This window comes from Sciurus carolinensis, chromosome 9, assembly GCF_902686445.1.
Source record: "Sciurus carolinensis chromosome 9, mSciCar1.2, whole genome shotgun sequence".
NCBI lineage: Eukaryota > Metazoa > Chordata > Mammalia > Rodentia > Sciuridae > Sciurus > Sciurus carolinensis.
The window spans coordinates 80,040,484-80,065,975 of NC_062221.1; the positions used below are offsets into that span (position 1 = coordinate 80,040,484).

A 25,492-nucleotide genomic window follows, 5' to 3' on the forward strand; every position below is an offset into this window, starting at 1 on the left:
TTAATCCTTAATTAGCATAATATAAAAACAACCTAGTCATGTTTTCCATCAACTTTTCCAATCTCAAACTAAAAGCATAGAGACAAAGAGATAAAAATATATGCTGGAGCTCTAAATAGATATATACTGCCTGTGTGTGCACAGGCAAGAAACCCTGACCCAAATGGGTGTCTGTCTCTTAGAAAACCAAGCAACCAGATGCAGAAATAAGAGAATTTTCCTCTTCCAAAGTTCAACGTGAGAACAGGAAGGGAAGACATCCTGATTACTTGGTATGGAAGGGGTTAAGTCCTCAGTCATTCTACTCTAAAGTGATTTATGATGATGTGTAGAGTTTCAAAACTTTCCCCAGCCCGAAGTACAGCCCTCTCCCTTCTCACCAAGTCCACTCTGGATGTGCCGCAATGAAAAGGAGGCGTGTTTTGCTGATCTGTTAAATTCTTAGTGAAGTTTCCTTGATTTCCAGTGGCTGCTGTTTGAGTTCGGTTTGGAGCAAAACTGAGGTCGTCCTGACATTTCCGGGACTGAATCCAGACAAGAGGAAGAAGAAAGAGAAGGAGAAGGAAAAGAGGACAAGAAAAAAGGTGGGGAGAAATAAAGGGAGGAGAGAAGTATAGAAAAAGGGGATGGGGGAGTCCTTTTTCAACATTGCATTCCTGTGTTTTCCCTCAGCCTGGAAAACATATTAATCCCAGTGCTTTACGCCCGGAAACAAAGGAACTGAGCCAGACTATGGGGGAAAGGGTGATAAGAAGGATCCCGGAACTCTAAGAGGGACGGAGCGAGATTCAGAAATCACTAAGACTCCACTTTAAGGGACCTCCTGTGTCGCCACAAGGGACTGGCACTCGCAGACACACAGGACCAAGGAGAAACTGCAGGCAAATGGAGATACAAAGACTTACAAGGACAGCTCCTTTCACCTCATTCCACTTATCCAGAAGGTAAAAAGACGCAGCCAGAAAGAAAAGGAGTCAGCCCAGCTCCCAGACTAGGACGAAGACGGCTGCGATCCGTTGGTGCTACTTTGCAGGCTGGAACTGCAGCACACCCCTTTTGTATTGCTCACCCTCGACAAGCGGAGAGAGGGTGGGGAGGAAAAGTATTTCATCTAGGAAACTGTCCTGGGGACCAAACTTCAGCTTTCCTTTGAAACCCTCTGCATTCCATCTCTATGAGCCACGATGTAAGTGTGTGATCTTTTCTGTTTTTGGTGTGTTTGTTTGTTGCTTGTTTGAAGAAATGAAATGCGAATGTTGTCATAATTAACATGCTCACTTTGCATTTTTTTCTGGAGCATCCCGTTAGTGGAAACATGGCAAGCATGCTGACTGGGGAACTAAGTTGGGTTTCCTGCTTAATAGAACTGTCTCTGTTAAGCACTGATAAATTACAGGAACTTAAAAGCAACAGAATCTCATCCTATCTTCCATTCTCTGACCTTTCTCCTTTTTCTTCTCTAACTACCTCTCTCCCCTCCCCTTGACCAAGATAGAGAAAGAGATAATGACCAGCTCTGTTTGCAATTAAATGATTTTCTTTCTTTTTCCTCCCCTCCCCTTTCTGTCTCATGACCCCTCTGCAACCCAAAGTGGATTACACAATGACGTGGAGACTGGGACCCCGATTCACCATGCTGTTGGCAATGTGGCTGGTGTGTGGATCAGAACCTCACCTCCCTGTCACGAATAGAGGGACCCACGGAGGGCGGAAGGTGCCTTTGCTTTCCTCAGTCAATAACAGGCCAGCTCGGTTTCTGAGGCACACAGGGAGGTCTCGTGGAACAGAGAGATCCACCCTTGAAGAGCCAAACCTTCAGCCTCTCCAAAGAAGAAGGACTGTGCCCGTGTTGAGACTAGCTCGCCCAACAGTGCTGCCAGCCCCCTTGGGCACCAAAGGTGCTCCTATGAGACCTGAGCTGAGACCCATGGCCAGGGGCTCCCCTGGTGAGATGGTACGAGATGAGGGGTCCTCTGCCAGGTCACGAATGCTGCGTTTCCCCTCTGGGTCCAGCTCTCCCAACGTCCTTGCCAGCTTTGCAGGGAAGAACAGGGTGTGGGTCATCTCGGCCCCTCATGCCTCAGAAGGCTACTACCGCCTCATGATGAGCCTCCTGAAGGATGATGTGTACTGTGAGCTGGCTGAAAGGCACATTCAGCAGATTGTGCTCTTCCACCAGGCAGGTGAGGAAGCGGGCAAGGTACGAAGGATCACCAGCGAGGGCCAGATCCTGGAGCAGCCCCTGGACCCCAGCCTCATCCCCAAACTGATGAGCTTCCTCAAGTTGGAGAAAGGCAAGTTCGGCATGGTGCTCTTGAAGAAGACCCTGCAGGTGGAAGAGCGCTATCCTTACCCAGTCAGGCTGGAGGCCATGTATGAGGTCATCGACCAAGGCCCCATCCGCAAAATAGAGAAGATCCGACAGAAGGGTTTTGTCCAAAAGTGTAAGGCTTCTGGTATCGAGGGCCAGGTGGTGGAGGAGGGGAACAATGGTGGTGAAGGAGCAGGAAGGCCAAGCCTGGGCACTGAGAAGAGGAGAGAGGACTCAAGGAGAGCCCAAGTCCCCCCTACCAGAGATACTCGGGTGAAGGTGATGAGAAAGCTGGCCACCACCACGGTGGCTCTTCCTCCACCTCCCCCAACCCCAAAGGCCACCACCCTTCCTCCTGTTCCACCCACAACAGCCACGCGGGCCACACCCCGGGTAGTAACAGTAGCCACCAGACCTACAACCACCACCACCTTTCCAACCACCCAGAGGCCTTGGACACCCCGGGTGCACCCCTCCTCAACCTCTCTAAGACCCTCTGGCTCAGCTGAGTTGACCACAGCCAGGGGTCCCTCGGTCTCAGAGAATCTCTACCCTCCACCCAGGAAGGAGCAGCAGAGGGAGAGGCCACAGACCACCAGAAGGCCCAGCAAGGCCACCAGCTTCGAGACCTTCACTACTGCCCCTCCTACTACCATCTCAGAGCCTAACACAAAGGCTGCAGGCCGTTTCCGAGATAACCGTACAGACAGACGGGAACATGGCCATCGGGACCCAAATGTGGTGCCAGGTCCTCACAAGACAGGCAAAACGAAACCTCCTAAAAAGAAGACCCAGGACAAAATCCTTAGTAATGAGTATGAGGATAAATATGACCTCGGCCGACCCACTGCCTCACAGCTGGAGGAGGAGCTGCAGGTGGGAAATATTCCCTCCCAAAACTCAAAGGAATCTAGAAAACATGAAAAACTTGAGAAACCTGAGAAGGAGAAAAAAAAAAAGGTGAAAAATGAGAAACAAGACAAGTTACTCAAGAATGAAAAGCAAATGAAGAAAGCTGAGAAAAAGAGCAAACAGGAGAAAGAGAAGAGTAAGAAGAAGAAAACAGGTAAAACAGAGCAGGATGGCTATCAGAAACCCACCACGAAACATCCCCTCAGAGCCCCAAGAAGTCAGTGACTGATCTGCTGGGTTCCTTTGAAGGCAAACGAAGGCTCCTTGTAAGTAATCTCCTTGGCATTGTTCTATGGGCTGAGGCAGGGCACGTTCATGTTTGTCTTGTTAATTTTTTAAAGTCACTTTGCTAAATGCCAGACTGTGACTGACCCTGTATGATGTCAGGAAGCTCAGACAAGAAAGGACAGCCAGGCAATAGCTCCCTTTGGTTCAGATACTCTCTGAACCTCTATCTGCACAGCTCACTCTCCTAAGATATAGACTCCATGGCTGGGGAACCCTAGACCTGAATCCAGGGAACACTGCAGTCATGTTCTTCCAAACTGATAGTACCCCCATCCTTCCTGCTTTCTTACAAAGCATGTTTCCGACCATCTCTCTTTTATCAAGTTCAAAGAAGAATGAGGGAGTTCCCCAAAGGGAATGCATTGACTCTAGTTACAACTTAAGAGAGGCATTTATCTCTGCTAGAACCTGGGAAATAGAAGCAGAGGTAACAGGCAGAGTTCTTTTCTCTCCCTAATTAGGTCTGTAGCAACATTGGAAGTCTCCAAGCAGGAGGGTAAGGCAGCCTGTGTGGATAGTGGCTTTGATTAGGAATAAGGAAGGGTCCTGGTTGGTAGGACCCTCACCCATACTTTTATAACTAGCTAGCAGAAATCTTCTCCCCATTAAAGTTGCATCCTCTATCCCTGCCCGACCGGCCCTCAGAGCCACAGGGATGGAATGTGGGGGACTAGGTTAATTGCTGCACTGTGTAGTACACTAGTGATGCATCTGAATTTATAGTACAGACATCAGTCAGTTTTTTCTTAAGCTGTATTAAGAGTGTGTGTGTGTGTGTGTGTGTGTGTATGTGCGTGCGCGTGTATGCAGGTATGTTCACATGTGTGCAAAAAAAGGGACAAGCAGTCCTTACTTCTGCATTGCCTATAGTTATGACTGTCACTAATGTTGAGTGAGTCACAGATCCATCTCAGTGACCCTGTCTTTTGGTCATTACTTGCCACTATCCATGGAATGACAGCAGAATCTAGTTAAATAAAAGGAGTGCTTTCACAGGAGTGAACCCATCCTAAGTGTAAGGGCAGTTCTCATCAGCAATGTGAAAATGGCTCCTTCTCTTTATGTCTCCTGATTTTCGTGCCCTCCCAGGATTTTTGCCCTTGGCTTCTTAATGCCATTGTTTTATTCCAGGTTGACAAGGAGGAAAAGGGTATGCTACGATTAATTAAGAGTAAAAGATAAATAAACTGATGTTGGGTAATGTGGGTAAGGGATGCTTTTCTCAGACATCTGGGTAAGAGAGGCATCCCATGCCATCGTGGTAGTGCCCCTTTTACTGAACTCCACGCACTTCATTCACCCTGCAAAGTGATAAGCATTTTTCTTCCAAAGGGTTTCTCAAAGGGTTTTTTTTTTTTTTTTTTTTTTTAATTTTTTCAGTCTGTCTTAAATTTAGATTAATGACCTGGGCAGAGGGATTCTGATGCCCATTTATCTTTAGTGGTTTCAGAAAGTTTAAATTCACATTTGAAATGTTATTCAGAGCAGAAGTCCTTGTGGGATTTATCCTGAGTAGAATATGTCCCAAATTCTCTTACCTGTTCCATTGATAGTGGAACTATGGATTAGAACAAAGGCTAAACTTTGATTCTAAGGGGTGTGGGGGGTAGGGCTGGCTGTGAGTGTGTGTGTGTGTGTGTGTGTGTGTGTGTGTGTGTTTTATTATGTACTTTTTGTATGTTATTACATTTTTTAAACAGAGTTTTAAAGTTACGAACAAAGTTAGGTTATATTAAACAGTAGTAGTTAAAACATCTGCTTGAATAATCCCAGAGTTCCATAAACTCAAATGGGAATGTTCCAGTTAGAATCAAAAGAATCACTGATTTCAGAGTAGGACTCTATCTGGTACTTGGATGTTTGTTAGGGGACGATAGGGGCAAGCTGCTCTCTGGACCGTGGGAAAGCATTAGTGGCGTGTTTCATGCTGTCCTCCTGAGTACCTGGGACTTTGTCCAGCCCATAAAGCACATCACCCAACTGTCCACTAAGCCAACAAGGAGGCAAAGTGTTCCTCATAGTCAGGTTTTAAACAACACAAAGTAATCATGGGTAAAATATCAGGATTGTTATTGTGCGCCCATCTGGCAAATACTTCCATTGCCTCTAGGTTGTGAGTCAAAAGAAAGGGGTTTTCATACTGTGTCCCTGATCCTAGTCGTGCTCTTGATTTCTCCCTTCTTCCCTCCAGTTAGAGATCTGAAAGCCCAGCTGGGTCTTTTCTGCTTTTAACAGTATCCTTGGTCATAAATTTCTAGCAAATGAAACTCAAAGGACAACTTCTGCTGATGTCATGTGAAGCAGAACAGAAACCAGCTGGAATTGCTCCTGGCAGCACTGGCTCTTTGGAACTAGTGAGAGAATCAGATTTGTTATTAGAAAGAAAATACCAACAGGAGGCATTTTAGTCTTTTGACTCTGCATATGCCCAGCTGATGATCATATCACAAATGTACTTTCTGAAGGGCTAATGATGTATGAAGTAACAATGAATTAGAAAAGGCCAGACGAAATTAACACGATACCAAAAAAAAAAAAAAAAAAAAAGGGTGAAGAGAGTTTCACCAGACAGGGAGGAGACCAGTGTTTCTGGATGAAACATTATAGTGCCATTAATCCTTTTTCCACTCATTTTTTCCATCAAACTCTGCTGATGTTATTCAGGAAGCTGGTGATTCAATTAATATTCATTAAGGCTTAGCACTCTCAAGCAGTTCAAGTATGACTGGGAATACTTACGTCCAACTGGCCTCAACTTAACCCAGTGTGCTCAAACAGAAAGCAGGTCTGCATTCCAAGAAATAGCTCGGGCCCCTCAGCTCATCTTTTCCACTTTTCAGTAATTTAATGCCTAACTATAATTTATTGTAAAAATCTGGAGTTTTGTATTTCACTCTTCAGATGTGAAAATATCACATAACTCTTCCTTATTAATTACTTAGAAAAACACTGGCGGTAACAGTGTAGGTCGTGGATGGGTAATGGCATCCCAGAGGACTTCAAGGGCATTGCAGGTGGAACCAGATGTCCTGCGCTTAGGCCACAGTTTAGTCCTTCAAACCTTCTGTCTCTCAGCCTGTCATCAGAGAAGGGTGTGTCCTGCAGGGTGCTTTGCCCAGACTGTGTCGTTTAATTTTCCCAGCAACCCCATGAGGAGTGATCTATCAGTCTCATTTTAGATAAGAAAATAGAAGCTGAGAGAGGTTAAGTTACCCAATGTGTATAGCTAATATGTAGCAAAGCCAAAATTAGATTTGATTTTAAAGTTCAAACTCCAATCACCCCCATTCTGTCTTCCAGTGAGTATGAGAGCTTCTCATATCACATAGAGTGAAGGGGAAACCAAAGAATGATGCTGCCCACTAATAAATATGAACATTTTAAAATTTATTTTGAAACTTGAGTTACCCAGATAAGTGGTAAGGTATAGAAATGGTTGACATTTTGTGCCAAACACAAATGCAGAGTTTCTGTCTTTAATACGCAGCTACTTCTCTGCATCTCAATGCTGGTTTTCCAGCAGTCAGTCAAGAATAGTAGACAGAATTCCAGTTGACCTAATCCTTCAGACTGTTTGGTGTCTGTTTGGGATCAACTATAGTCAGAGTGTAGGTTAGCTGCTTACTAAGTCAGTGGACTTAGGTGAAAGACAACTGACAAGTCAGCTTTCAATACTCTGAGATCTACATACTTATCAGTTAACTAGGGACTTCAATATGCTGAACTGCATAAATTCAAATGCAGACTTAAGCTTTCTTTGGCAACTGAGTATCCTGTAATTCAAGTGGGTTAATATTTTCAACCTTATTTCAGATTTCCAAATATTGGAATGACAACCTGCTTATTTAGTTTAATTTTAGAAAAGGATTTAAGGCTCTGCTTTATAAGACAGACTACTAGCCGGCAAGTTATTTTTCAAAATCCTGTAAAAATTTAGTGTTTTGAGTCTAACACAGTATTTAGAATATTCTGAGGCTTAAAATACCTTCTCCTGGCATCTTCCCATTCCTGTTTGTTCCCTTTATGTACATAAATAAGCTTCTTTCTCCCCCAAGACTCTTTGAGCCAACATACCAGTTGGAACAGAAACATGAATAAGAACCACAACGCAATTTTAAATTCATGATACATGCCCTGAATTATTGCCACTGAAGGGGAAAGAGGCCAAGTGACAGACAATAATGTTTACTGAGGAATTCTAGGATGCTCTTTTTAGGAAGAGGAGACTGGAAATGGTTTTCATTTCAAATACTGTTTGAAATACTGCCAAACTCAATAATGAATGTAATGGAGATGTTAATTCATAAGTCCTTGAAATGTGTCAGATGAACTGTCTCTATTTTCCCTATCAAATTTGAGGACCACATTAAATGTAAGGGTCTTTCCAGTTGGTTTGTGAGCAGCATCTAGACATTCATAATCAAAGACTCCTGTGTCCCTGAGTCTCTCCCTTCTCTAAATGGAGTCATCTCTGTAGTCTGAGGAACATGGGACAAGGTGACTCCCTCCATCTGCAGGATAGAAGCAGGGTCTGAGGTTCAGTACCTGAGGAACTCAATACCAACATAGAAAATAATAGTAAATGAAGGAAATGCAAAAATTCCATGTGAACTGTGCAGACAACCAGAAGAGTAATTATGAGGAGAAAGTGACTGAGATACAGTACTGAGGGCAGCCTACATAGTGAGAGGGGTGACAAGGGACAAAGAGAGGCAGGAATGCGGTTGAATATTTAGAGGCCACAGACAAGCATATATTGCTCAATTTTCACAACTTATGGGTTGGCACAGATGTTGTTCCATTATAAAGGTGACAAAGCTAAGATTTATAAGATTAAATGTTGTTAAGGCTACAGGCTCCTTGAGGTGGGGGTGGGGCGGAATGAACCAGGACAAAAACACCAGCCCTCCAATTTGACTGCAATCATCCTTTTCTGTGCCACTCTACCCAAGACTCCTTTTGTTTCAAAGTCTAGACTGGTCCATCTTTGGTGGGGGAAAGGTCATGTAAGGGAGCAATTGAAGAAAGATTACCAAGAAAGAGCCCAGGGCCAAATCCTGAAGGGACAAACCAGAAATTGAGTCATACAAAATGAATGTCACCTCACTGGGAGGTGAAGGCATCTTTGGGCAAAGGTTTGAGGTACAAATAAGCCAAATAAGGTACAAATAAGTTCTATTTACTTGAGATTCCCACTGGATATCCAAGGCCTAATGCTACTGTGTGTAAAGCTCTGGGAGAAGCTGCCACGCAGGGGAGGAGGAGGTTCTCTATGATTATATATCATCTGAAATTCTTAATTATACACACCCAGTGGTAGGAGAGACTGGAGGAGGCTTCGAGAACTCTTAAAATCCTGTCATCTCATGGTCTGTCTGTGGGTTGCCACGGTCCATCCATGGTGAAGTTTGAGACAATGAAATAAAGTGTGGATTTGAAGTTAAAAAAGCAAGTAATCATCAGTCACCTAGCATCTGGCCAGTTGTGCCCAGGAACTCCTCTAAACATATTCCAAGTGTGGGCTTATCCTTAGTTAAGAATAGGGGATCCAAAAATCATTAACAGAAATCTCTTTCTCTTACCTTCATATTCATTGTTTGATGTTATTACTTAACCATTCACTCTCGTCACTTCAAAATAGTGTGTCGAATGAGCAATGAGCCAGAAAGGAAAACTTAAAATTCATCAAGTTAAAACAGAACTCCAAGAGAGGACTGTCATCACAATCCCATGTAGTTAATTAAAAACAAACCAACCAAAAATACCAGCACCACATCTTTTTAGAGCCACCCTAAATATTTTTGTTGGTGGTGTTGTTTCGTCTGTATGTTTGTTTTTCTTTTAGGCTGAGTGTGAATCAATGAATAATTTGGGAGAAATGTTATTATTTTTCCCCTTGGGAGATTACCTTTCTAAGACAAATATTTTCTAGCTATCATGTCCATCTGAACAGGCATATAATCACAAAATCAAACATGAACATCATCATGTCGATTTAAAATAAATAATAATCTGAGAAAGAAAAAAAAAGTCAAAAACTTGATCCAGAAAACATTTGTTAAGGTTCCACTCAAAGGCTATTGAACACATTTTAATTTCCTTGAGGGAGAATATTTATGTCAGGCATAAAGAAGTTATACCAGAGAAAGCTTGCAGGCAGCAATAAACACATATGACTGAGAAAAATAAATAGCAAGATCAAGTTTTGGACAAAGTTTATTGACCACTTTTGATAAAATATTTGGAGTGGTTAACAACGTAGTGACTTCTCCTATGAAAAATGCAAAGCAAATAGCCACAAACTTCAGAAATAGTTTGTAAGGTTAGGTGGGTAAATAGGAAAGTGGATGAAAAATTTGAATGTGGTCAAATGCAAGAAATTGTTTACAGAAAAAAAATTATAGAGGTTTACCTCTGAACTAGGTGATGAGTCAACAAAGAGTGAATAGATGGTGTTCATTGCAGATATTAACCTGATGAGCTATTTGGGGTCAAGAAGATCAACAAGGACTAGGTCATCATCAGAATAAAATTTCACATCCTTCCACCTCCAGGTTGAATAGCATCATGCCTGCTCACTCAGGGAGCGTGGAAAATGGTTCTGGTTTCAGCTCAGAAAAATCTGGTAAAACTGGTTAATGCTCATAAAAGGCAATTAAAATAAGGAAGTAGAGAGATTTTATGTTAAGTTAGATGAAAACATTGAGACTTTCTTACAGGGTTCAAGAGGACCTTAAAAAAAATAGAGGTATCCTCATCTGAATCAAAATAATGAAAGACAGCTCCTCAGATTGCTAATGACTATAGTGTCTCTTCTGATGGCTCTTTCTTTCCCGTTTTCTCCCTAAACAAGTAAGGGCCACAAAATGGGGAAAGACAGGGGGCTAGTTCAAAAAAAAATCTCAGGTCTAAATTATAGAGAAGGCTAAACTAAAAGAGTTAAAGCCCTGCTATTGGGAGACTCCAATATCAAAATAAATTCACCATGAACTCTACGCAGGCCAAAGTGACAATAAATACGATGTGTGAGACAAAATGTAGGCCAAAAGGTCATCATAAAAACATTCTGCAAGGTTACCTAATAAAAAATTCTAAACCATAGAATGTTCCTATAGCAAAGGCCTGATTATCAAACTCTCTCAGCCCTGTGGAATGTGAAAACACGTAACCTCTGAAATAACCCATGTCTGATTAACCAATTAGGATAATGAGAATCAAAATGAGGGAGGGAAGATAACACTGGTTGAACAATTACTGCATGCCAAATGTTCACGTTATACAACAGCCTTGCAAAATAAGTATTTCTGTGCAGAGTTCACAAATGAGAAAACAGAGGCACAAGGAGGAATGAAAGTAACTAACGGAAGTGCACAGAAAACTCTAAGCTGTCTGGAGTCATTAAAAAAATAATAATAAAAGAGGCCTACCCAATGGCCTCATTTGGCCTTAATTATGCTGAGTGTCCAACAGAATAGACTATAGTTTAGGTGTCAGTCATTATCTGCCAGCTATTCCAAATCTTCTCTTCAGGTTTTGACTCAGTGTGTGCTTGTCCTCACCCACCTCCAGCTGATCACTGCTCCCAAGGCTGAGAACAGCATGTACGTGCAGCAGCGCGATGAGTACCTGGAGAGTTTCTGCAAGATGGCCACCAGGAAGATTTCTGTCATCACCATCTTCGGCCCTGTCAACAACAGCACCATGAAAATCGACCATTTCCAGCTAGGTTCTCTTAGACATTTTAATTGTATTATTGTTTTTTCTCATATTTAAGGTGGGACAAACATTGTGGGAGAGGTCCTTGGGGATCAAAAGGAACATTTAGATGTCTGGAGGGCCCTTTGATTGCAGTAACACAGGTCTGTCCACATAATCACTCCAGGAGGGTCTGGCGTAAGTTTTCAGTGCTTTAAAACGAAAAACATACAAGCACTCTATCATTATCTGACAGTCAGTAAGGTGGAAGAAAATGAGAAAGGTAATACAGTATGGAAAGGATCAAAGAAGTACTGAACCCCATCCCCTGCATTCTGAGACTTCTTGCCCCTGAGCGGCACCATCTTATTTGATCTGCCTACAGGCTTTATGCTGTGGGTGACTCATCACAGATGGGGACCTGCCAGACCCCTGGAAGTACTTGACTCTGGCAAGTCTGAGGAAGGAATTAACCAGAGACAAGAGATGCTGTTAAGCTAAATGAAAAGTCACCAAAAATATGGACTGAACTGTACCCAAGTCCTTTTGGAGACCAGAAGAATTTGGCTGAATTTAGAGTTTTCACAATTTTTCATATTAATGATGCATGTGAGACTCTGGAGGTGTACAGCTCAACTTTGGGCAGCTCAGAACTGACTCTCTGCAGTTCTCATGAGGATGTTGCAAGACTGACTGTGATTAGTTAAGCCTCACAGTCAGAAGGCCAAAATCTGACCCACCCAGTTTCTCTTAACAATTGCTGTATCTCTAAAACTTTTTTTTAGAAACTGTTTTTACATTTGTTTTCTACTTTTGTTTTTTATTGTTTTTTGACTACAATGGAAATCTTTCAGAGTAATCTTTCATATTACTTACATATTCTGCATATTTTTCATAAAATATTTCATCTGAAATATAAAATATTTTCCCTGTTAACATTTAAATTTAATACATATAACACATTATCTCACAGATTAGTCTGAAATATGATCTTGGTAAAAATGACTATATATCAGTCATATTATGTCAAGATAATGTCAATTTTATTTGAATATGGTTCTAGTTTTCAAAATTATACATTTTATTGTAGTAATAACGCTTCACATATCTACTCCCTTAACGATTTTTTAAAATTCTTTTTAAAAATTCTTTTAGATGTTGATAGACCTTTATTTTTATTCATTTATTTATATGTGGTGCTGAGAATTGAACCCAGTGCCTCACACATGCTAGGCAAGTGCTCTACCACTGAGCCACAACCACAGTCCCAAATTCTTTTTTTCTAAATTGTTGTTGTTGTTGTTGCTGGACCTCTATTTTATTTATTTTTATGTGGTACTGGAGATCAAACCCAGTGCCTCACACATGCTAGGCAAGCGCTCTACCACTGAGATACAACTCCAACCCCTTAACAAGTTTTTAAGTGCAGAATATTATATTGTTATCTATAGGCACAATCTTGTACAGCAGATATCTAGAACTTATACAGGCATTAATTTTCAGTTATTAATTCTCTACTTTCATTACCTAACTTTCCCCTGAGATGACTAAAGAATGAATAGCATCTTTTCCAGAGTCTCATAATAAATCATCATGGGTTAGTGATTGATTAGTGGATATTTATCCCTGTTTAGTGTATATGTTTTGGAAGAGAAGCCAAAATAAAAAATAAAAAAAGATTGTCCTTAATCAAAACAACATTAACAACCATAATCATATAAACAAAGATGCAAAAGAAGTGGTTCTAAAGGCAAATAGAATCAAATTGAGAGTCACAACTTACTTGTTGTGTGACCTTGGGCAAGTTACTTCCTTTCTTAGCTTAGGAGACAATATCTATTTCACAGGCTATGGTGAATACTAAATAGGAAAATGTATACAAAACTTGTTCAGTAATAAACGTCAGTTGGCTGAAGACCAGTGAACTGTCATAGTTGTCACTACAGCACTTATAATTGAAAAAAAAATTGTGATTGTTTTCTACTAATTATAGAATGTTGACACATGAATCCTTACAACTGCTCTTTCAGGTGAGACTACATTAGTACTCTTGGTGATAAAAGTGAGGCCGAAGAGACTATTACTGTAAAGTTACATATTTAGTTATTAACATGAATTCAACCATTTGTTTCCTGGTGTTCACATAGTGGCATGAGCCAGTGGGCTTAGATAGAGTCCAGATATGTAGAGAGGAAGTGAGAATTCTATCCAGTACAGATTCTGGTGCTGGCTGGTGATGAAAGTCTTCTCCAACCAGGTGTTCCCAGTGTCAAATGTGCTACCCACCAAATCTTCAACAAAGTGTTCCCATTCCTTATTTCAGAGTTTGGAAAAGTCATCATATCTTCCACTTTAGCTGCTGTATGGTCCTTGTATAAGCATCTGGTGCTGCCTTGGCAAAGTTTTAGCATAATCCTGCTGTTTTCTAGACATCTGGATTGAATATGAACTGCAGGGGGGCTGAGGTTTTCTTTTCTGTCTTATTGGAATGCAGGTGTTGTGACTTGGGTATTTGCCTCACTGAATGGCAGCCTGGACTTGATCTGGAGTGGGCAGGGGCTTTACTTTGTTCCTCATCTAATTCCTGGAAGGCCTTTCTCTCCTCATGTTGTGTCCCAGGTTACCCTTATGGGAAAGTCTGCAGCACTTGCAGCCAAGACTGGGAGTCAGCCATGGGAAAATAAGAATTGGCATGAGCCCTGGTCTCTGTGAACCGAACCCCAGCCTTGTCCGACTTTCAGCTGGAAATCTATCCAGTGGCCTTACTTTTCCTTAAAAATAAATCAAGCACTCCCTACTTTTCTATACTTTTACTGAGCCTTTTAAGCAGATGCCCACATCCAACTACAGCATAGGCTGTACTCACCAGCTGGTCTGTCTTGCTAAACCTATTTGTACTATTGATACTGGACCTATAAACATCAGGAAACTTACCTTAAGATTTCTGCTTTTCTCTAAAGAAAGCTATTTATGCTTGAGCAAATTCCAATGACCATCTAGTTTTGCCAGCATGGAGTATATTATGCACGACAGCTTAAAATGACCTACCACATAAAGGCATTCTTTATCATTAGTGGTATTTAAAATGTCAGTCTAGGATTGAAATATTGGAGTGTATGTTAAATGGGTATATCATAGACAAATGCATCAGATAGAAAGAAGGTGCTGGCTAAAAGTACTTTATTGAAGAATTGAAGTGGGCAGTAGCAACACAGCAAGTGAGTTTTTCCTAGCAAAATATAAAGAAGAAAAATATTTGAATATTGATATTTGATCACCAAATTTTAAGGATTTTAACACAAGACATTTTATGGGCAAAAGGAAATTTTTCATAGCTTTTTCTGAAGAAAGGAGAGTTTGAGGGTAATTGATGAAAAAAAGAGGTGATAAGTTGATGAAGGTAGAATATGATAACAAGAAGAGCCAAAGTGTTGATTCCTTACTTATATTAGCAAGGAATTCATAGATGAATTTAAAAAAATTATAAATAGGAATGGTAGAAGTCATTCCAGACTAAAATATTCTTCTGTCTTTGATCCTGTTGGAAAGAATTATTCTTTATGGGACAGTCTCACAATTAGCAGGATTTATAATAATCCACAAGTACTGCTTTCCCTCTGAGGAAGTCCTAAAAGACTGATGCTTGGCCCCCAACCCCGCCTTTCATCAGTGATGACAGAGCCTGGCAGCTGCCTTCCCAACGAGACCTGCCACCCTGAGGTGGGAGGAAAGCTGATGAGTTCTCAGATTGCCATACCCTGGCTGGTGTCTGCCCTGTGTTATTCAGTTTTTGATTATCAGTCCCTCAGTGCCCCAGGGTGGAAAGCCTCTCTCCTAACCTGGTCAGTCATCTGGTCTGAACCAGACCCATGGCTCTTGCTTCCTCTGACATCAGGTGTTATCAGTTAAGATCCAGTCCTGGCAAGCAAGGTCAAACATACAAGGTCAAACGTACAAAGTGAGTGTTTGAAGAATGTGCTGGAGGGATTAGGTGTTTGACTGCAGTCATGAGAGAAGATTTTATGAATGTCAGAAAATTTTGAACAGTGGGTTGATTTAATGCAGGAACCTTGAAAAATGAATAGCTTTTTTGAATAGGTGATGATTCTATCAGGGTATTTTTGTTTTTATTTAACTTTTTAAAGAAATAATACATTATCTGCATTCTAAAGTCAAAGGTATATGAAAGGTATACACAGGCAGGGTGTGTTGGCACACACCTACGATTCCAGTGACTCAGGAGGCTGAGGCAGGAGGATCTCAAGTTTGAAGTCAGCCTCAACAACTCAGCAAGAACCTAAGCAACTTAGACCCTATCTTGAAATAAAAAATAGGAAGGACTTGGCATGTAGTTCTTTAGCTCAGTGGTAAAGAGTCCTGAATTCAATACCCCACATCACAAAAAAAAAAAAAAAAAAAAAAAAAGGTATACACAGACTAGTCTTAAATCTACTCCTGATGCCTTTACCCTGTTATTTCCTGTCCCCTTTAGGTCATCATATTTGATTCCTTGTTTATTCATTTAGTGCTTCTTTATGCAAATACAAGTAAGTAGAAATACCTGTATTCCCTTTCTTTTAAACAAAATATGGCATAGCATATAGGCTATTTTACTACTTGCTTTTTTAACTTAAAAATATGTTCTGGAGATCTTTCCTTACAATGTATAGAGGTCTTCCCCATTCTTTATTTAGCCAGATTCTACCATGGCTTATTTTACCAGTTTGTCCTTGGACACTTGGGTTGTTTTTAGCATTTTGCTATTATACCTATATGATATATACATACAGTGATATATCTCCAAGGTTATTAATCATGAAATTTTTGATGTATCTTTTTAATAGAATCTAAGAAATAGAATTATAGAACTAAACAGCAAATATATCTAGTTTTGGTGGTACTGCTAGATTTTTCTCTCTGCAAGTTGTATTATTTTTTAATACCATCAGCAATGATTAGGAGCACCCGTTTCCCAAACCACTCCAATTAAGTGTGTATTCAAACTTTTGGATATTTTGAGCAATGTGCTATGTGGAAAATTGTATCAGTTGAGGAAAGTATTTGCAGTTCTCTTTTTATGAATATGTTTAAACATCTTTTCATATGTTTAGGGAACTTTTTGTTTTTCCTCTGCCCATTTTCCCATTGGGTTATTGGTCTTCTTCATCTCAATGTGTAGACACTCTAAAAATAAGAACAAAAATTTAGAATTCTGGCTCCTCTCCCCATTCCAGTGACTCATTAGTTTAGGGACAGGGCCCAGGCATCTTATATTTTTGAAATGTTGCTCAGGTGATTCTGATTTGCAGTTAGGTTTGGTCTATAGAGCACAAGGTTGGATGTAGGAAGGGAGGAGAATCAAGAACTAAAACTGTGGTTTGGCATCTGATCTCAGCAGATTTCAAATACCAGGACAAAGGATTCAAGCTTTATTTGGCAAACCATGTGAAGATGCTAAAGATTTCTGATTATATTTTTCAAATAAATTTTAAATAACTTTTCAGGTTTAGTGAAGTCAGAATGAAAGACCAAAAAACTGGATAGGACACATTTTTCATTGATAGGACAAGTTGGTCTTTCTAGAGACCAAGTGTGAGTAGCAGTTTGATCAGGAATGGATGGGTTTGTCCCGCCCATCAATTCTACCCACTCATTTATCCCACAGTGGGTATAGGTGGGAAAATGACCCATTCATAGAGCATAGCAAGCAAATTAACTGCCATTTAAATTTTTATGATTCCAATCAAAAGGAAGTAGATCCTAGAGGACCTAAAGAACAAGGTTGTCCTAAATGAAATAGAATCTTACAGACTGCTCAGAAATCTTGGAAGTATTCTTGAGATTAAATTCAATGAAGCTTGATCAAATGGTGTTACATGTATGAATACGGCATAATGAAACCTAATATTATGTATAATTATAATTCACCAATAAAAATACATAAATAGATTTTTTTAAAAAATTAATTAAGCTGCTGGAGACTGCCTCCAAATTTATCCAGAACACAACCAAGAACTTTTTGGCCTCCATTGACTTCTTCAATATGTTAGTTATATTTTAAATTTCTTACAAATATGTCTTACTTAAAATATCAAATACATGAAAATTTGGAAAATAAATGTATATGACTGTGATTTCTTAAATCTTACTAGCTGTGTTGCAGGCTTACAACAGCAAAGGAAAATATGTGGGTTCTGTGGTGGGTTTTTCTGCCCAGACTTGAAGTTGCTCACCTCTTTGTCACTTGCCATCCTCTCTTTTCATATGCTGTTTTCTTAGAAAGGAGTTTTCTTGATTGTAAAATCTTACTTAATGTCTATTTATGTTCCAGGAACTATGCCAAGCTAAAAGAATATAAAAGATGACCCTGTTGTCTAGTTGTTCATATCTAGAGGAAAGATAGACATGTTAATAGTTAGTTGCCATGCAAGGTGATAATCATTATTACAAAAGAATGTAAAAATGTTACAAGTGCACAGGGGAGGTACAGAGAAGTCGTGCAGGTAATTTTGCATCCCAGGAAGAAAGGACATGATACTAGTAACTAAAAATTAAGGCTTGGAGCACCGTGTATGGAGGAAGAGATAATAGATAAGTTAGTTAAGACTGGTTGAGTCCTTATTACTAGTGGCTTTTTGTGCTATGACAATAATTTGAATTTTATCCTGTGAGACAGTAACTCTGTCCTCAGAATGCATTGCAATCAGTCAGGAAACTTATTAAAATGCAGATCCCTGGGTCTCACTACCAATAATTTTCATTCATTTGGTCTGAATCCGAGTACTGTGATTTTAACAAGTTCTCCAGATGGTTGTGATGAAGGTGGATAGTGGATCACACTTTGAAAAATTGCTAGGGAAGATAGGGAACTAATGAAGAAAAGGGAGAGGCTGAAGTGGTCTAGGCACTGGTGACATGGCTTGAACTTAGGGAAAACAGGGGAAGGAAGGAGAAACCATGGATGTCACAGAGAAGAAGCTGTCCCGTATAGAAACTCTGAAAACAATACCTGATGCACTGTTGTTCAATTGCTTAAAATTGAACCTAAATTTTCTATCGTGTCATTGCTGTCTGTAATCAGTCATGGAAAATAAAATAAATGAAGAAATATACTACCACCTGAATTTTACCACTCTCCTGATTAAGGCTCTGAAATCATGAGGAAATATTTCACTTCTACTGCCAGTCCTTGCCAGCAATGACAGAATTCATCCTCCCTGGTCATCCTTCTCCTCAATGATTTTAAATCCAAATCTCACCAAATGGACTTGGATCTGTGAATAATTTTAGTTGGATTAGGAGCATGTGCACACTTGATAAGACGTTTCCTAGAGAATTTTTGCTTCTAAGTCCTGCAACACTTGACGGGACTAAAGCACTTAGGAAGAATTTGAATTAACTTCACAAGAAATTGCTAACTCAATGTTGCTTTCCAGATGGAAAAGAACCTCTTGTTTACCTACCCTGATTTATACAGAATGCAGAACATGATGGAGATCTGTGGCCTGCGCAGGCAGCAGGAGCTGGCCTCACATGCACCTTCCTCCAAAGTGATTTGGAATAGATTCTGTCCTGCTGTTGAGATGCCCCATCCTAGTTGGATCCAGTGTCAGTTGAAGCTTTCATTGTTTTTCTCTGGTATATTCTCTTACTTGCCACAATATGTAGATACTTCGGTAGTCTTGGAGTGCAAAATGTTTTATTTTTAACGTTTGATGGAAATACTTCTGAAAACATTTTGGTTGAAAGGAGAAACCAGACTCTGAAATCAGTTTCTTGCCATACACTGGAACAAAGTACGACTTAATTCTTGCTCTTGTGTTCTCTGTGCCCTTGTATGTCTTTGGGTTATAGTAGAAAGAGCAGTGGATTAGGGTGAGTCATGTTATCTGAGCCCTAACCTTCACTCTGTTATTAACTAGCAATGTGAACTTGAGCAAGTCACTTCTCAGGATTTGTGATAAATTGGGCTTTCTGAGAAACAGACTTTGAGACTCTAAGTTTCACATGCAGGAGGTTAATGGGGTATATTCTTAATATCGATGAGGAATGGGTGATGAAAAATTGATGGGGAATTGGGCTGCAATGCAGTTTGGGCCCTTCAGGCTTGTTCCCTTTGAGGCAAGAGGGACAGCTTTCATATCTATCCCTTCTACCCACTGCATTCACCATTAAATTTGAGCTATACCCTGGTAGGGATGTAACTGGGGAAAGGCCGTTCTCTTCTAAGGAAAACAGTTTTTAGGCAGGGATCCAACTATGACTATTCCTAGCAAATTCACTTCTGAAGGTAGGAAGATGGGATCAGTATGCCATAGCTTCCACTGTGGTTTCTTAGTTTCATCCTCAGTAATGTGATTGAATGGGCTAGATAGTGCCTGTACCAGTTACCTGTTACCACAATCAGGGTATATAGCAAAGACAGATAGCCCTTAGTGGCAGATAATAACAAAATTCATTTAGTCACAAATCTGTAGGGTTCAGCTGACCTTGGCTGGGCGAGGTTAGGTGTGCTTTCACATCTGCTGCCAGCTGTAGGTGGCTAGGTGGGTCTGCTGATATTCCCTGGGCTTACATATGTGTGTTGGGAGTCACCTGGCAGTCAGCTCTGGATAGCCTTGGCTGGGACGAGATCAAAGTAAGTCACCTTGATTTATCCTCCAGCAGCCTGATGTGGACCCATTCTCTTGGCAGTGGCAGAGGCAAAACCATTCAAATATGCCATCTTATTTCTATCTTCTACAGTGTCACTTGTGCTAACATTCCATTGGCCAAAGTAACCAGTATGGGTGAACTCAGGGGCAAGAAGCCTCGACCCATTGCTAAAACAGGAAGTGCAATTACTAAGCAAGGGTATAGGTTTAGGGAGGGTTGGGAAATTGGGGCCATTTGAAAAATCTATTACGTATCTAATTTCCTTCCATCTCAGCCATTCAATGTTTTTTGGACTTCATCTGTTTGATGCTAAAAGTGGTCTAATTTGGGTTCTAATTAGGAACTTGAACTCTGTCCAAATCCTAATCTCTGAATAGCACTCTGCACAGAATCAATTCAAAACACTAGTGTTGAGTAAATATGCTGAATGAATAAAAGTAAAATGAATATATATTCAGAATGTAAAATTGTTTTTCTTAGGGGCAAAAGAAAATCTTGTTTCTAAAGTCAGCATCAGAATATCAATTGTTAAGGACATTTTTAAGAATCCATTTTTTAAATGATTTTCTTTATTGTTATTATTCACAAAGAAAAACATGCCCTTTCCACTTCATCTCTCCCCATTTCCATTTTACTCCCAAGGCAACCACTGTTATCGGCTACATGTCTGCCTGGAACTCTTGCTGTGTATATTATAATTTGACTGTATTTTTTTTTTTTATTTACTTCTTTTTAACCAAGAACAATCACACCATGTTTTTATTCTGCAACTTGCTTTTTATACTGAACAAGACATGCTAAAAATAAACAAAAACACAACATAAATCTAACAGTTTTTAAACATTAATTTATATTTAGTTGATGGTGACAAAAATGTACAATTGGAAAATAGTTTATATGGCTGAGGCATGTCATTTTGCATGTTGCAGTCAGTGCTGGATGCTGGTATGGGCTCTCAGTTCCTATCCCTGTGGATTCCCTCCAGGAAGCACTCTCATAACTTTGGGGAGGAAAACAGATTCTTTTCCCCCTCATTTTGATATTTTGTTGGAGAAATCCAGGTTCTTATTTATTATATTCTTTCAACTTTCCTAATCAAACAAATCAAAGTAATAGTCAAATTGTAATTGACTTCTTTTTATCAGAAAGAGTAATGTATAATGTATGTTGAGCACAATAAGAAATAAGCCTTCATACAGTTGACACAACCTCCTGTCTGCTAAATTGTGTTTGTTTCTGCTGTAGTACAGTACTGTAATACTGTTCACTGGATATCAGTGTTGGTAACAGACTGTCTTTGTTAATATTCCTGTTATCACATGTTTGCTGATTTTTTTCACATTTGCTTTTAATAATAGAGAATTATTTTTCAGATAAAAATTTAGGTAGGATTAAGGGAAACACTGTGACTTCTTTGAGAGGGAAGAAGTAAATACAGATGCTCTTCAACTTATGATGGAGTTCCATCCTGATACACCCATTGTAAGTTGAAAATATTCTGAGTCAGAAATGCATTTCATAAACCTAACTACCAAAAATCTAAGCTATGGCATATAGCTCAACAACATAGTATGCTGCAGTGTCTGTCGTTTTCCCTCATAATTGCATGGCTGACTGGGAGCTGTGGCTTGCTCTGCTGCCCAGTATCATGAACGAGTATTGGAAAAAGATATCAAAATTCAAACTTCAAAGTATGTTTTCTACTGAATGCATTCCCCTTTTAACACCATCATAAAGTTGAAAAGTCATTAAGTCAAATCATTGTAAATTGGGAACGTCTGTAAAGTCACCCTGTACTTAGAAATGTTAAAATGCCTTCCAGACAAAGAATTTCCACATAAATTATGAGTACTCCGATTGCCATGATTTCCATTAGCCCAGTGACACCTTCAGGATCCATTCTGAATTATAATGATTTATTCCTAAGGTTGATGATTAAGAAAATACAGAATGATTAAAGACTTCATAAAGTCAGTTATATTTTGCTTAAAATTATATTAACTTACACAATTCGTATTATGAGTAACTTGACTTCTTTTGGAGCCAAGATGAACTTGTGACTGAGTTTGAAAATAACATTTTTATTTTCTCCTAAAGCTATGATATGTTTACTGAGTCCTAGAGTTAATTCTGTACTGAAAAAGAGGGACATGCACATGGATTCCAGACTCAGAATTATGTTTAATGGAATAAAACTATCAGAAGTGCGTGGATCTAGTTCCCTGGTGATCTAGGGTGAACACTTATTCCTTGGGGGAGCTGACTCTGCGGGCTTCTCTCTTGCTTTCCCCTTGTGATTCCCTGTGAACAGGGTGGACAGAGACAAGGCTTTACCCTCTTTGAGGAGTGGCTTCCAAACTAGTTTATTTACTCATTTGCTTTTTTCTATGTATTATTTTCACCCTGGAACCTTCATTCATATACAATGTGAGTTGAAGATCTAAAACGAACCACTGCTGGTCTGATGAGAGCTGGATGGAGGCCCAGAGGCTCCACCATTCTCTTCCTGCCTGACCACACCCACATTTATTCACATTTCATTGCTTTAAGATAATGAGAAACCCATGCGTGTGGGTGGACGATGAAGACCTGGTAGATCAACATCTCATTGGTGAGCTGAGGAAAGAATATGGAACTGACCTACAATGACTTCTTCATGGTGCTGACAGATGTAGATCTGAGAGTCAAGGTACAGGTTCTCGTTGTGTATGATGTTGATTCCACTCCTTAGAATAACAAGGAGGGTTTTTTTTTTTTTTTTCCTTATTTTTGGTCAATGAGTCCATTTGATGTATGAGTAAGCACAAATTATTTCTTAGATGGAAAAGTTTTGAAATGCCCCAATTATTTTGTTGCCCCATGAATTTGCATTCAGAAATGTTCCTTCTGGAAAGACTGGTTGAAGTGACCTCCAAAGGCTCAACTAGTTGACTCAGACTAAATTCTTCTCTAGCATCAATGTTGTGCATTCATCAGACACTTGTTGAACAGCTGTGGTGTTCCAAGCCCTGGGGATAAAAGGTGAAAAGTGGTTTCTGCCTTCAACAAACCCTATTTTAACATAGACTTCTTTTGGAAGGATCTGGAAGTTTGCCTCTTGATCCAACTTGGACAAGACTGTAGGATTTCACACCTACTTTCTTCTGAGCTGAGGGACAAAGTTTCAGAACCATGAAAACCTGTGCTATGTAGCCATAATAATAACAACAACATTGCTAACTTTTTCAAGTACTGTTCTTATGGCAGGCAGTATGCTCAATGCTTTGCAATCCTCATCTCAAACTTCTAAGATAAATACTAGCATTGTTTCACAAAGAAACAAACAGGCCCAGGATGGATAAATAACCTGCCAGTTGTACTCAGTGTTGGACCTGATGCCAGAGGCTAGTTCCAGAGCCCACCATCTTAATCACTCTAGTAGATTGACAGTATAGTATGCTTTTAGAGAAAAATAGTTGTCTAGGCTATCAGAATTACTGATTAGATTTGTGGGATTTTTCTGAATGTGGAGAGAGAAATCACTTTATCAATTCATTCTGTATACATGTTGCCCCATCTCTAAAATGAGAGGTTGAATGAGGTGGTCTTCATGGTGAATTCCCACTGGGGGTATGGCTCCAAACCACATCCAGACTACTCTCCAGTTTAAGCTGGTGATGCTTAGCCAGGTCCTGAATCCATCTCAGGTTGCTTTTGTAAGTCAGGACAGCTGTGATCCAGGAAACTGAATTTCATTGTCTTTAAATTGGATCACATCTCATTTTTGAGAATACATAAGCACCCATGGCCTAATATTAAGTGTTGCTCAACCAATTAAAACAACCCCTGGGATCACAGGACAGGCCTTGGTGGGAACAAGTACACATACTCCCAACATATCATTCCATTTGGTTTCCTGTGTTAGGTGTAGTGCAGTGCTTCTCACTTTCCTACTTGTCTATTGAATAGGAACCAGCTTGGTCCCAGGAGCAGGAAAGCAAACCCAGGATTTGTGTGGGGAGGGAGGAATGCAGTTAAGATTCCTTGTAAAGTGACTGTTGTTTCATGGACTCTGAATCTCAAAACATCAGCAGAGGGTACATTGCAAGAGAACATTTACAGATCATTGAGCCCTCCAGGTCTAATTTAAAGGATTCCATAGGACTCCCCTGAATACTCCACTTCTCTATCAATTGAACAGAGGGAAGAAAAGCACATACACATTCCATGCACTCTGTTCTTCTAAACAGCAATACTATGAGGTGCCGATAGCAATGAAGTCTGTGTTTGATCTGATCGCACTTTCCAGTCCCGAATCAAAGATTGGAGAAGCAGAAGAAGGAGGCATTGTTTGCAAGGAGGACAAGAAGCAGTCTCTGGAGAACTTCTATCCAGGTAAATCACCTTCCAAGTCTTGGAAAAGGCAGGCACAGATTGTTCTAAATGAACTAATGAAAATGCCAAAGAAACACAGGGCCACTCGTGTTTCCAGAGTGGAGAGACTCCACTCTGGAGTCTCCAAGTTTCCTCCTTGGAGAGAGGTCTGTCTGTCCTACAGTGGGATGGCTGTTGGGCTTAGTATTCCTGTTAGAAGTGGCTCTGGTTGCAAGGCTGGCTGGGTTCAGCTCCAAGCGTGAACATCGATTTTCGCAGTTTCGGATAGGTTCTTCTCTTTTCTGTTCCTTTTCGGTACAGAATATGAATTCTGAACTGTGAAGATTAATTTTATTCAGCAGTTAATTAGAGAGCTCTGTATATAGCATTTTAATTTTATATTTCATATATTTTTTAAAAAATTTTATATTTATTTGTTAGGCCCTTCTGGTTCCAAATAGGATTTGGCAAACTGTGCTTGATTTTCTGCTTCCTTACAATGCCCAGCAACCAACAAAAGCCTCACTAAGACTCAGAAGGAGAAATCTCCTTGACCCCAGATCCCGACTCTCCGGGAATGTTGTTATGAAAAAACTCTTTACAGCAACCCCCGTATCAGTGGGAAGAGCATACCCAGAAAAAGTGTTAAAAAAATTCCCAATTTCCTTCTTTCTCAATTTCTTCCCAATGCTGGATGAAAATTCTACAGGAACTTTGGTCCTAGAAAGTGCAAACTGCCAAAATCCACCAACAATAATAAGCTCCCAGAGACCTCACTAATAAACACCACCCAACTGTACTATGTGGCTGGGGGTTCCAGAAATGAAGCCAGCTTTGCCAAGAGGTTCATGTTGAATGTGTATCACTTAGGCAGAATCTTTACTCAAGTCTAAAAGCACATTTTCCCATGTGAGTCAGATAATCAAGAATTAGATGATTAGTGGATAATCTAAATTCCTAGAGGTTCAGGAGACTTGGTCTCTTAAGACTTAACATCATGATATATAAAGAACATAGGATTTATCATTCATCCAAGTTTTGGGTCTGTAACTTATTAGCTATGTTGACTCTGTGCTTCTCAATTAAGCTACTTTAACAATCTCTAATTCATAAGATGAAATAATGGTTGCAATAGTTGTCTCCATCCCAGGATCGCTTTGATCATTTGTCCCTCCGCATTTTTTATGGTGCATTATAGTTGTATATAATGGTGGAATTTTTTATTATATATCTGTACATGCACACAATGTAACAATATAATTTGGCCAGAATTGCTCC

The 25,492-nt window shown here is 40.0% G+C and overlaps 1 protein-coding gene across 1 annotated transcript in view; it reads left to right on the plus strand.

Annotated features, from left to right (window-relative positions):
- Positions 1-590: 590 nt before the first annotated feature.
- The window catches only part of Ccdc80 (coiled-coil domain containing 80), a 33,990-nt gene continuing 9,088 nt past the window's right edge, over positions 591-25,492 (plus strand). The window contains 8 exon segments of the mRNA XM_047563759.1: positions 591-1,186; positions 1,593-3,419; positions 3,422-3,489; positions 11,081-11,237; positions 22,412-22,434; positions 22,436-22,495; positions 22,497-22,550; positions 24,091-24,235. Of these exon segments, the coding sequence (XP_047419715.1) occupies positions 1,604-3,419; positions 3,422-3,489; positions 11,081-11,237; positions 22,412-22,434; positions 22,436-22,495; positions 22,497-22,550; positions 24,091-24,235 (2,323 nt within the window). The 5' untranslated portion in view covers positions 591-1,186; positions 1,593-1,603.